General features: G+C 40.0%; 2 protein-coding genes across 3 annotated transcripts in view; both read right to left on the bottom strand.

Annotated features, from left to right (window-relative positions):
• Positions 1–13,901, bottom strand: part of LOC122070887 (PRA1 family protein H) — a 93,830-nt gene that overhangs the window by 20,109 nt on the left and 59,820 nt on the right. The window lies entirely within an intron of this gene.
• LOC122070886 (coiled-coil domain-containing protein 130) overlaps positions 11,146–13,901 on the bottom strand; it is a 3,428-nt gene continuing 672 nt past the window's right edge. The window contains exons 2-7 of the mRNA XM_042635116.1: positions 13,424–13,486; positions 13,209–13,288; positions 12,414–12,522; positions 12,101–12,260; positions 11,836–11,999; positions 11,146–11,735 (exon numbers count right to left, since the gene is read on the bottom strand). Coding sequence (XP_042491050.1) covers positions 11,427–11,735; positions 11,836–11,999; positions 12,101–12,260; positions 12,414–12,522; positions 13,209–13,288; positions 13,424–13,486 — 885 coding nt within the window. The 3' untranslated portion in view covers positions 11,146–11,426. The remainder of the gene's footprint in view (positions 11,736–11,835; positions 12,000–12,100; positions 12,261–12,413; positions 12,523–13,208; positions 13,289–13,423; positions 13,487–13,901) is intronic.

The raw sequence follows: 13,901 nt of genomic DNA, 5'->3' as shown, positions 1-13,901 counted from the left end.
ATCCAAACCATATCCAATAGCAGACAAGACATCACTAATGGCTGACCAGAGTAGCTAAAAAGAATCGAGAGAGAAGGGAAGCCAGCAGAGGGCACTATGCCCAGAGCCAATTTAAACGATTTAGAACCCTAGAGAAAGCGACGTGGATCATACTGCTTATAATTCAAATAATTTTATGGCAGGCATCCAAATTCTTTCATGCTATGGAATCTATGGATGTGGTCAATCTTATAAATTTACTTTGATGCCAGTTATTTATTTATTTTTTTTCTATAAATTATTCGATGGGAAAAGGTTCTCTGCACCGTCGGGGCAGGGTACGTTAGCACCCCTGTGTCTATCTCTCTCCTTACATAAAATGACCACGATGCACTCTAATGTACAATGCCATTTTGCTGCAGCTCATTGATGCATTATCTATTATGATTCCTCTTAGAACTCTCTCTTTTATTTTATTGTTTAAGAAAAAAGGCATGCATGGTCTAGGGCTTGTCCCTAATATGGCCTTAGATAGAGCATATTGGAGGACAAAGACCCATGTAGTTAATCCCATTTAGCTAAGTTTCTCCTTTCTTGCGGGGCTGTAGTTTCATCTCTCTTTTATTATTTCCTTTTTCTTATTTATTTATTTCATTTCTCTTTTCCAGTTTAGGCTTCAATTTTTCATACTTAGTTTTTGCACAGATCGTTGTAACTGACCCCATTAAGTTGGGCTAAGCCTGAGTTTATTTATTTATTTTATGGAAAGAGAACAAGATCAAGGTGCGTAAGGACTTCCATTTCCAAGTTGCGTGGACTGCTCACCCGGATTTTTTTTTCTTTTTGCTGTAAGAACTGGCTTCACCTACAAGATGATAACCTAGTTTCCAAACTAGCCAGCTTCAGCAGAATTCTCTCTCATTGGAATTTAAACACCATTGGGAACATTCACTTACTCAAAGGTGCCTTGTTCCATTCCCACCTTGAAATTGAAAATTCTCTCTCCCTTGCTGTTGAAGACCTTGCTGCCTCTTCCCATAAAATCAAAATGGATTCTTCAGATAGGGGAACTTTTCTGGTATCAGAAATCTAAGCACTTGCATCTCTTTGATGGTGATCGCAATACAAAATTTTACCACTCCATTGTCAGGTCTAACCAACACAAGAGAAAAGTTGATTCTATCATTTTCCAGGACGACTCTCTTTTCACTAATCCTACTGGCATTGCATCTGCCTTTGCTGCCCACCTTTTCTCTATTTTCACCACTTCCAACCCTTTGGATCCATCCTTCATCGAATGCCTTTTTCCCCCCAACCTAAACTCCTCTGAACTTCATTCCCTTCATGGCATTCCCTCGTTTTTTGAGATACCTCTGTCTTCCCCATTGGTGCTCACAAAGCTCCTGGACCGGATGGCTTCCAAATTGTGTTTCAAAAATTTTGGGATACCATCAATTGGATGCCTGTGATCTTGTCACTTCCTTCTTTCGTGACATTTCTTTACCCTTTGGCTCTAACCACACATTGATTTGCCTCATTTCTAAAAAGGAAAACTCCTCCTCTGTTGGAGATTTTCACCCCATTAGTCTTGCAATGTCTTGTACAAAATAATTACCAAAAGTCTTGCTTGGAGACTTAAGGTGGTACTTCCTATAATCATTTCCCCTTTCTAATACATCTTTGTTCCCAGTAGACAGATTTCAGATAATATTATCATTTTTCAGGAAATCTTTCACTTTCTGATAAAGACCAAAGGTAAACCTGAATTTGTGGCCATCAAATTTGATATGGCCAAAGCGTATAACAAACTTGATATGGCCAAAGCATATGACAAATTTGAACAGGATTTCTTAAGAGGTATTTTTGATTTCCTTGGGTTCGGGGAAAATTGTGGAGATATCATTAGCTACCTAATTAGCTCCTTATATTTCTCTATAAGTTGAATGGCTCGGCTTAGAATTTTGTCTAACCTATTTATATGTTAGGCTGTATACATGCTTTGCGCGTAGATTTATATAATAGTTATCAAAATTAAAGTTCTTTTGCCTGTTAAGAGGATTTATATATTGGTTTTGATAAAATTTTTTTTTCTTGACTTATCAAATTCTAAATTAGAAATTAATTTAAGCAAAAAATGTAAGTAATCATTATTAGAATGAGAATAAAACAAACTTACAAAAGATATGTCCACATCCATGTAACAAGAATGTGTCTTTTAGTTTATATGACTCTGAGATACGAGCTGAAACACATCAAGTACAAGAACTAAGTCACTTACGATGTTGTCTTTCCCATCCTTTTTCTCTTTTTTTTATTAACTTTTTCGATTTCTTCTTGGTTTCCTTCATTTCCTTTGATCCACTCTTTAACAGCCAGTCACTTTTGGGAGGTTGTGGAGACTTCCTCGGTCATGTTCCTTCTGCTGTAGTCTCTATATAAACAATGAGATTTATTTCTCTGTCCGAAAGTGTAATGTACGTTAGCATCTTCCTGAGTCTCTCTTTCCTCTAACAAAAAGAGGGATAAATATGTTATTTCATAGGAGGAGAAAAAGAATCAGGGGAAGTGCTAGTGTAAGCTACACTCTTAGGCAGAGTTCATTTTCTCATAAACTATTGTCATCATGGTTTTTCCTATTTTTTTTCTACTCCTCTTTCTTAAGTTCACTCTCCTCGTATCCGTCTTCATGCCCTGTTGGCCTTTTTCTTTGTTGGCCTCTTTTGTGGTGGCTTCGTTTCTCTCTTCCATTTCCTATCCATATATATATATATATATATATATATATATTTTGTTATATACGTTATGTCATCATTTTCTGTTTTTCCATTTTGCTTCTTGAAACTTTCCTTTTTTCTTGAAGCTCCTCCAAGCATTTTAGGTGCTTCACCATCTTGTCCCTCTTCGGTTACTATTTTGCACAACAATATCAACCTTGGGCACTTGGATTCCCACTAGTATCCTTGCAACCCTAAGGAGCAAAAATATAATTCATTATGCTATTTCTGGTCTTAACAAAAATCTCCTCAACCCTTTCATTATGGTGTGTTGCCTCCGAGAATCTGTAGAAGGTTGAGTGTCGATCCTGCATAAGCACAGAAGGCAGAGGCCCGGAAGTGGTTCCGGGATTAGTCCTCCGATGTCCAAGTTAGAGACTCGCACAACAGTTTTTCAGAAGAGTAATGGTGTGAATGTATTAACTTACCTCGCTTTGTCTTCCAACGTTCTTTCATAGGATTGCCTCTTTGTTGAGTCCTACTGGGATACGTTTTTCTCCTCTTTGTAAACTTAGGGTGATTAAGGAGGACCTTCTCCTTTCACGTCTCCCCCTTTCTCTGGGGAATCTCCACTTATTCGAGTATCTTTCCCTCTTCAAGTAGTTAGAGTCCTAGTATGTCTCTACTACTTGAAGAGGACTCAAGTCTCCTCCCTCTCCTGACATTCGGAGTTGTGGTTATAATGAGTATCCTTATAGTTGGGTGCCACGTGTCCCTACCTTATAGGGTGGCTAATTTGAGCGTATCAGAAATCCCCTTACTGCCACTGAGAATCCCTTCTAGTGGGAGTACCAACGCCTTTTTTTTTTTTTTTTTTAAACGCCCTTTGAACCCTGACCGAGGGAAGACCCTTTGGTCAAGTCTACTTGGCATTGATCTGAGCTCCCAACCAATGGAGGGACCTTCGGTCAGGTCAGCTTGGCCTTGGCCTGAGCCCCCAACCGAGGGAGGACCTTTCGAGCGGTCCTCAAGAAGTCGCCCTGATGACGTGTCATGGTCATTAATGGCCTCGAGGAGTCAGACCGTCGCTTCCTCGCTTATATATAGTGTCATTCCCCTCTTTTTGGCATTATTTCTCTTATCAGAGCCATCGTCCTTTGGCCTCGTGTCTTTTCTTTCATCTTCAAATTTCTTGATTTTCATCATTAGTAAGTTCCTATGTCCAGCTCCTTCGGTAGCAGATCTTCATCCTCAGAGAGGACTGTGTATAACCCTAGGAATCATAGTCCTGGGCGTGTCTGAGGGATGTCTTTGGATTCGTCTTCTAAGTCCCCTTCATCCCGCACCTCTTCCTCTACTGTGACACTTCGTGAATCCGTAGAGGGTCCGAACTGTGAGGACATTAGGGAAGGGGTTCTTGAATCTCAGCTCAAACGAACGAATCCCTTGCCTTTGAGGCTAGGGACATAGTGTCTACCTTAACTGAGGACGAGTTTGATGAGCCTAGGGCCTCCTACAGTATTCTGGATGAGTTTGTCCTTCAGAACTCGTACCCCTCAGATTGGGCTAGCTATAGGAACCATGGGGAACTTTGTTTCTACTGAGGTGCCTTTAAGGCTGGACTTCGGCTTCCTCTTCACCCCTTCTTCGACCAAGTGTTTCGCCACTATGGCATCTATCTTGCCTAACTAACCCCGAATGGGTGGCGGTAAATACTCAGCTTCATAATTTATTTCTCTCGGATTTGGAGACCTATCTCTTTTCCTCTCTTTCTCAACTGTCTGTCCCTCGGTACCAATAAGGGTGACTCAGGTTGGCATTACTTCAGCCCTCGGAAGGACATTAGGCTACTGAATGGGAATCCTATATCGATCCACGACTGGAAGTTCAAGTTCTTCTTTGTGAGATCCTTGAAGGGGTTTCCCTTCGGCAATGTCTAGGACATCCCTGATTTGAAGGACGTGAACTCTGCGCCTGCCCTCTTCGAGACAGATGCGGAGTCACTGGCGTTGGTTAGGAACAAGCTTCAAGGTCCACCTATTGAGTCCAATAGCCTTCAATCGGACATTGTCTTGTTTTGATTCAGGCTCAGCCCGGGTGAGTTTTAGGCCTGCCCGAATTTGCTCTGGCTTCAGACCCTCGAGCCTCATACTGATTTTTCATTTTTCTCTTGTTTGCAGTGCAACTTACTAGGGCTGAGGTAAAGGCTGTTGCTGCTCAGAGGCAGGCTCAGGGGAAGGAGGCTAGGGCATGGGACGCGCAGCTGAAACAGAAGCAACAGAAGAAGAGGGGGGCCTCAACATTCAAGGCTCCCTCAAAGAAGAAAGCCAAGGTCGAGGACCCTACCCCCGATGCCATTCAGGCCCTTGCTGCCCTAGGCCACATCTCACCGCTTCCTCGTGTAGTTTCTCTTGAGGCTGATTTTCGAAGCCCTAGGGTAAGCCGAGGCCGATCCGAGGCTGGTTTCATCCCCCAATGGTCTGTCAAGGAGGGTGATACCTTATCAGTTGGGTAGGTAGCCTGAGAGCTGGTGTAGAAGGGAAACCTTCTGAGGGACGCTGCAAATGCTCAGAGCCAAGGGACTGCAGCCATGATCACCAACACTTGTATTTTCATGGCATGGGTAACCTTCATACTTAGGACTTCGTCTTTCTACTTTGCCTCTTTTTCTTTTTCTTATAATTAACTAAGAGTGAATCTTGTTTAGGCCCAGAACCAGGTGGCCTAGCTGACGATCCGGGCCTAGGTGCTAGTTAGGGACCTCAAGGCGTCTGAACGAGAGAAGTCGACCTTAGAGAACGAGCGTTCTGTCCTCCTGGAGAAGGTGGATCATCTGGACGCTGACCTCCTTAAGGCATTTTAGGAGTCCGACCGCAAGGTTTCGGAGTTGAAGGCCAAGGTGATGGCGAAGCTCTGGGAGGCCGAAGCCCGAGGGGTTGAACGATACAAAGACTTTGAGGAGTTTTGGGAGGAGGTTAAACGTGTTGTTGCTCACGGGTATACCATGGGCACCACCGAGGTTCGAGGCTGGATACTTGAAGATCATCTAAAGATCTTCTTTGAAGGGAGTAGCCTCATTTTTGAGGACGATGGTGATGAAGCAGCCCTAGTCGCGATCGAAGTGGCTAATGAGGAGGTGAGTGGCAACAAGGAGGAGGTCCAACTGCACCACGAGGTTCCTTTGCCCCTGACCATGACAACTCTGATCGAGACGTCTCTGCACTGGCCAAGGATGAGACTGCTCTACCGATTGATGCTCTGTGAAGCTCCCCCTTACCTTTTCTTTTATTCCTTTTGTGGCCTTCGGGCCTCGGTATGTAATTGAGGCCTTTAGTCTTATTTTTTGTACTTGCCTTCAAAGGGATTTTATTCTAATGAAATATTTAGCTTTTCCCTTCTCGCTGCATCTTCTTTTTTTCTTTGCATCCTCAGTGATTAATCTCGTATCCGAAGGATGGTCAAGGTATGTCTTTGACCTTATGGTAGGGGTATGAAGGCCGAAGCTTCTGCACAAGTAGATTTTTCTAAGTGTAACATATGCTTTAGCCAATATTGAGTATGAGGGATGACCTAGGTGTGCATTTGGCCCGATGAAAGGGTCATGAAGGCCAAAGCTTTCTTCTTGTCCAAAGGTCAAGGGGTACTATTAGCCTTTTCCCTCTTTTTTCATGACTTTAGATGAGACCTTCAGCTATCTCTAAGCCTGTGAACAAAGGAAATTTCCAAAGTGTGGGACTAAGTTGTGTCTTTGGTCGGATATGATCGGCCTTGGCCTGAGACTCCGGCCAAGGGAGGGTCCTTTGGATAGGTCCGCTTGGCCTTGGGCTAAGCTCCCATATGAGGGGGGACCCTTTGGTCAGGTCTGCTCGGCCTTAGACTGAGCTCCTAATGGGGGATTGCTATCCCTATGCACCAAATTTCTAATAGAAACTCACAGAACCTTCTCGATTGTTGTTCCCTCATTCTTCGTCGATGTCCGTCGATGTCCGCAGAGGTTCTGAAGGCTCCTCCACATTCATATTTCTACTCGGTGCTACTTTTGTTTTCTTACGGTTGTAGGTTTTTCCCACCATTACTCTGTCATTCCCACAGACAACACCAATCTGTTGCCGCTGAGAATCTGTCGAAGGTTGAGTGTTGATCTTGCAAAAGCACAAAAGGCAGAGGCCTGGAAGTGGTTCCAGGATTAGTCCTCCGACGCCCAAGTTAGAGACTCGCACAACAGTTTTTCAGATGAGTAATGGTGTGAACGTATTGACTTACCTCACTCTGTCTTCCAGCGTTCTTTTTTAGGAATGTCTCTTTATTGAGTCCTACTGGGATACATTTTCCTCCTCTTTCTAAACTTAGGGTGATTAAGGAGGACCTCCTCCTTTCACGTCTCCCCTTTTCTTTGGGGAATCTCCACTTATTTGGGTATCTTTCCCTCTTCAAGTAGTTAGAGTCCTAGTATGTCTCTACTACATGAAGAGGACTCAAGTCTCCTCCCTCTCCTAACATTCAGAGTCGTGGTTATAATGAGTATCCTTATAGTCAGGTGCCACGCATCCTACCTTTCAAGGTGGCTAATTTGAGCGTGTCATGGTGCCACTCCCTATTCTAGCAGTTGTGTTTTTTCTCCCCCTAGTAAGTAACCTTGTGCAATGTAAAACTTCTCTTGCTTTGTGTAACCCTTGTCCTCACTGTCAGATGATTGTTCTTTATGGTTATATTATACCTTTCCAATGCCCGCTATGCATAGCCTATAATATTTTCTTGTATTGATTTTGGAACCATATGGAGCTAATTTTATTTCTTGCTTTGAAAAGGGTAGTTTCTCTATTGATTTATATTTTTTCAAAGCTTGTGATTCTGTTCTCAATGCTCCTTGGTGGTATAAACACCATCTTCTTCATCTAATGTCACAGTCTCCTGAAATTGCAGCCTTCTGTAAAGTGCATGAAGTTCCTCTTCTTTGGATTCAACTTTGTATTATTCCATTTGAGCATATGACTAATGATTCTATTCACTGTGCAACGCTCTGTGTTGGTAAACCATCAATGATTTAGCAGTGTTCCAACGGTGAAGGACTCCCTCCATGTTCTGTTAGGATGAAGGTGATTTTTACTAAGCGTGGACTAGTAATTTTGTCAACCAAAACCAAGACTGTGGATGACAAAGAGGTTACAGTGGAAGTGAAGTTTGATATGTTCTTTGTTCGCGATGTTTGTGGCCTCATTTACTATACAAATGAGTTTTGTCCTACTACTAAGGGATCTCCTCCGTTTAACCTTTCTCTATCTAAGAGATACGGGTTTGAAAACATGGTTGCATGGATACATATGATCCATCTTTCTACGAGGATGCTCTACCTCTAAGAGATGAGTAGGGTAGTAAATGGATGATAACAATGATAGAAGAAATGAATTTTACATAAGAACAAGGCTGGGTAGATTACAGTGAAATATTATCTGGTGGTGAAGCACATTTCAATTCGAGTACTACTTATATCAGTAGTCATTTTTTATTTTGAAATGGAATAACTTAACGTGAAGACGATGTTTCTTCATTGTAATTTGAAGAAACAAATTTACGTAGAGTAGCCTGAAGGTTTCAAGGTGCAAGGGGAAAAAAATAATGATTCATGGTCTGTTTGTTCAAAAAGTTGCTTTATGGTCTTAAGCAATCTCTAGCTAGTGGTACAAGTGCTTTGATTCCCAAATAGTGCAGTTTGATTACTCAAGAAGTGAGTATGATTATCATGTATATTATAAAGTTTTAGGTGATAATTCTATTATTTTGTTGATGCTTTATGTTAATGACATACTCATTATTGTTAAGAATAAGCATATTATACTTTTTTCAAATCTTTGTTGAGTGTTGAGTTGAGAAGGAAGGATCTTGATGCTACGAAGATGATCTTTGACATAAAAATATGTAGAGATGTACATGTAAACTTTGGGTAACTTAGAAAAGGTATGTTGAAAAGGGGCTAGAATGTTTTAACATGAAAAAGAATAAATCAGTTAGCACTCCATTAGCTAACCACTTTAAGCTATTTGAAAAACAATGCCCTACAACAACACATGAGGAGGTTAAGCACATCTCTTGGTTTCCCTATGCTAGCGCATTCGGGAGTCTCATGTATACTATGCATTGTCAATCGATACATATGAATAATCTAGGGAAGAAACATCATAATGTAATTAAGTGGATCTTTAGATATCTGAGCAAGACTATGGATCTGAAAATTATTTATTAATTCTAGTCACGCTAGTGACTGAGATAGGCAAAGGTCGACTAAAGGGTAGGTATTTATATTAGCTAGTGGACCTATCTTATGGAGGGTGATGCTTCAATCTATAATTGCATTACCACTACAGAGACAGAGTACATGGTAGTGGTTGATATTGCCAATGAAGGAGTTTGGTTGGCTGGGATGATTCGTGAATTGGGATTGGAGCAAGGAGGTACGATGTTATATTGTGACAATGAGAGTGTCATACATCTTGCAAAAAATAAAGTGTTTCATGTAAGAACAAAGCATATTGATGTGAGGTTTCATAAAGATCAGTAGCTTGTCTTAGAATGCATCATTCACTTGAGGAAAATTCATAGAAATAGCAACCTTGCAGATACTCTCACCAAGACGGTCACCACAAAAGATTTTGAAACTTGTTGGGACTTGATCAATAGTAGTCGTTGTTGAAGGTGAGGGATGCACCAAACATGTGCGGGTTAGTACATATTTTGAGATATAGGGATGAAGACATCTACATGAATCTTTATAGGAGGCTCTATAATGGTGGAGATTGTTGGAGGGGTACCATATGATGTATTCCGTCATATAGATTTGTGGGTTGAATTTGAAGGGCCCAAGTGAATGATGCATTCATAGAAGACATCAGCCCACTTTGCATGTTATTTTTGTTTTTGTCAACGAAATGGCAGGGATGGGAGTCTTGGTATATGGGTACTTCAATATTGTGTGCCTATGTAATTTTCACTATAAATTTATAGTGATGACTTATTCTCTGTGATCTGAGAGAAGTGTGAGAATGAGCGACTATAACCCTATTTTTCATTGATAGGGAAGCGAATCTCATCTCACTTTGAATGTCAGTTATCTTGTTAAACCACGTTAATCTTTGTGTTGTGTGAGTGTTAGTTTGCGACCTCCATTCTTTTTTGCATTGTTATATGTATTTATTTCTACATTTTTCAATTGAATAATTGTTAAAAAATTGTTAGGAAAAATATCATCATAATTATTTTTTCTTATTCTAAATATCTAACATATATCTAAGTTTAAAAAAAAAAAAAAAAAAAACGTAGTATGATGAATGATACATACTTTAGGGTAATAAGGTAGAAAATTATCATACCGGGGTGATTTTGAATATCCATTGCTAGTAACAAAAACACACCATCTACTTACCATTTGACATGTATGCAATTTCTATTTTATTTTTGCTTTTATTATAAAAAATGATTTAATATACTTGTTTGTAGAATCTATTTATTTTTATACCATTTTTATTGTTTACCTTCGGAAAAAGAATTTTTTTCCATCAAAGAATCACCCAGTGACATGGTTTCAAGTATCAGTATCGTATCGATATTGGTTGAGATCGATCTCTGATCCCTAACTGATCCAGATCGATTACCCATATCATTTCAGAGGTAAAACAGTAAAAAACTCTTTTTTCTGAAAAACAAGAGTAAAAGCAATCAATACGCACCGATCCTCTATGATACCATTAGATCAGTATCGACAGGGACCGATACCAAGAACTAAATCCATGCCCAGGCACCTAATATTCTAGGAAAAAAAAAAAATATCCACCTAATATATAGGAGGTAAGAGCATTTTAACGCATATTTTGATTTGACTAGTGTTTCTACTTTTATTGTTAGTTTAATGGAATGATGGGTTTTTTGAAATGCATAGGAAAAACATACGGGCCTAATGTCCTGTTGCTACTTGAAAAGGGTCCTCATGACACAACTTAATTGATTTTGAAACCTCACCACTTGCCAAGTGGTAATTATGGGGAGACCATGTTATAATAGAACACTATGCCCCTACCACATTGGTCATTACAGATACTTGTCTAAGGCAGAAATACCAGTGAGATAAGAGTGGGGCCTTTATCACATGGACACCATCTGTATGAGATGTGGCAAAGGATTAACTAAATTAAAACAGCCAAGTAAATTCCAGACTCAATTAATTACCAAAAAGTCCTGCTGGTTCCAGATCGGAGAGCAACTCAATACATACGCTTCCAATACTGAAGGGTTTTTTTTGGTAAGGCCACTACTGTAGGGTCTGGGAGGGACAAATGTCCACAACCTGACCCTCTACTTTACAGGAGAGGCTGTTTTCAAGTTTCAAACCTGTGACCCACATATTGATAATACAATATTACAACTTAACCGTTACATCACATCCCGCTGGTTCAAGATCAACTCTCCAAAAACACAGAAAGCTTTGCTAAACTCCAATAAAAGAACAGCCATAGAATTGTAGTTTCTAGCTATACACATCTAAATTTATACATCATTCATTCATCTAAAAAAGACCACCACACAAAAAGAAGTGTTCCCTATATTAAACAGCTTCCTGGAGTGGCTTCCTGAATTTCAGCATTATTCAGCAGACTATCCAGGATCAGAAGTGGAATCTCTAAATTTCATTAATCATTGCTGTAATGTTAAGTACAGACCTTCCCTTCTGCTCCGCCATAGAAATCAAGTCAAAGACCATGCGGACGGCTTGTATCCCCCAGCCAGTAGGTTGGATGCAGCCCCAGCCATTATTTTTCTCCTTTTGGACTCGAGTTCTAGTCGCTTCTTTATGGATGATGAACCTAATGAGTTGGAAAAAATTGGGGCGGCATTGATTGCTGCACGCTTTTCTTTCTTATTCTTTTCAAATTTGTTGGAGAACTTGACACGTGCTGCTGCAGCAGTGTCTTCTTCTGATGCTGGAAGTAGTCGTATCCCTAGGCCCATCTTCCTAGAGACTCTCTCTTCTTCAGTGACCCTTTTCTTTTGTTGCTGAATGATTTTTAAGATAGAAAACAAGTCAGATGATACTACAGTAACATGGTAAAGAAGCTGGAAATCATATAAGCAAATATTTTGTCCAGTCTCATACTCTTAGTCGCGCACGAAGGGCCTTGTTGAGCGCATAGTCGTCTGAATGCCGGGCATCAGACTCCCGTTGGAGACGCACGAGTACTGGCTCAGCTTCTTTTTTCTTTTTCAAATCCTCTTCTTGGTGCTCAAGACGGTAGAATGGATCCGCAAGCTTGCCTCTTTCTAGAACATTTGTCTTTCATTTAGTAAACATATATGACAGTGAAAAAAAATATATGACAGTGAACAAAGTACGTTTGTCAAATGTCAATTTCAGGGATTACCTTCATCTGCAGGCAGTTCAAATGTTTCCGCATCCTCAATATCAAAATCTTCAGTCTTACGCTGTGCCCCACTAATTATTACATATTCACAGTTCTTTGGATCGGTTTGAATGACAATCTCATGTTTGCAGCATGCAGATTTCATGGTAAAGCTCCATATCTAAAGATGACATGCAGGCAAGAAATTTTAGAGAAGCTCCATTAGGAGGACAACAGGTCTTAAACAGGAGCCCCAACATTATGGGATCAACATATAGTAATATCGATGCTGATAAAACATCTATAAAACATCTTTATTATGATTATAAAATACCTTGGTGGAGTAATAATTTCCAACTTGCTTCTTCTCTGCGTTGAATCTCACTCCTTTTGCAATCATAGAATTACAACCTCCACACCATATATTGAAAGGCATTTCAAACCTGTAACAGAATTAACCTCATTAGGATGATTGCATTGTGGAAATAGTTCACAACCTCCTGAAAGTTCTGCATATGAGCTAATTTGTTTAATGATTGTTCCTTGCAGTGCACTATCTGGTGATAAAAACACATTTTTCTACCCATTCCTAGATTCTAGTCGTATAAAATTTGTGTCACAGAGAAAGAAATAGCAACAAAAGTAAACTGATCTCCTACAGAAGAACCAAATGATGGGAAATCAATGACTAAATTTACAGAATAAACTGTTCATAAGGCAAATATCAATGCAGATCGCATTCTACAAGAGCCAATACTCACTATTTGGATATAATTTCAATTGTAGTGACACAATCTTCTAACTTATCTGATGCTTAAACATCAAGCCACGTGGCTCTAAATTAAAAAGTTAATTTCCTATAAATGGACAGACTGCAACATGTGGATTAATGTAACGATTAAGGAAGATTGCATCCCAAAGTGCTATTACAAACAGGTTTAGCAAAATTTAAAAGTCCATTTCTATAAAATCAAGCAATTAAAACGCCATCAAAACTCCCATTCACCATACTATTTATTGATGATAAATACGTCTTACTAACTGCCATACGGCTAAAACCCATTCAGAAAGTGACATTTGAATGTATTATTTAAAAAAAAAATAATAATATGACAGTGCAGTCAAATACCTTATGATTAAGATGCCCTGGTCTATCTTCCTTGCTCTCTCTCTTAAAGCATGTTGACCATGAAACTTGTTCAGGGATCCCTGCAGAGTAAATGCATACAAAAGCCTAGTCATTGGGGGAGAACGGAAGGGGGGGGGGGAATGGAACCTAAGATTAAAATTGACCAGTCTGGCAATATCAAAATGGATTAACAAAGTTCAAATTATCATGCATACCTGGTTTGGACTCCATTCTGGAGGATAGTAAAAATTGTCTGCTCTGGCAGCTGCAAGGGAAGACTGCAAGAAACACACAAACTTAGCTCAGAAATAAAGAAGGCAATAACAAAAGCAAATAACAAGAAACACCAGTAATTTTCTAACCAACGAATAACTAATTATGAGCGGCTCTCTGCTCCAAGTAAGTTAGTTCTCACATTGACTGAAATCCTAAATGGCATACTACCAGCTAAAGCCTCAAGGCCCTCAACCACACACTTGTGTCTTTTCATATTATTACCCTACCTTGGTAGTTCACTGTACTTGACTTGTGAGGAAAAAGGATAAACTAGTCTTGTTTTGTATTAAATAAAACGAACTAATATAACTTTTAGCAGAATCTGCTGAAGAGAACCATCCCGCTTGATCCACTATAGGTGGTACTCTTATTCTACGACTGATCCCTTTCGTCACCATCTTCTCCCCTTCCATCTCC

Source organism: Macadamia integrifolia, unplaced genomic scaffold, assembly GCF_013358625.1.
Source record: "Macadamia integrifolia cultivar HAES 741 unplaced genomic scaffold, SCU_Mint_v3 scaffold_138A, whole genome shotgun sequence".
In the NCBI taxonomy this organism is placed as follows: Eukaryota; Viridiplantae; Streptophyta; class Magnoliopsida; order Proteales; family Proteaceae; genus Macadamia; species Macadamia integrifolia.
This window is presented reverse-complemented; position numbering and strand designations above follow the sequence as displayed.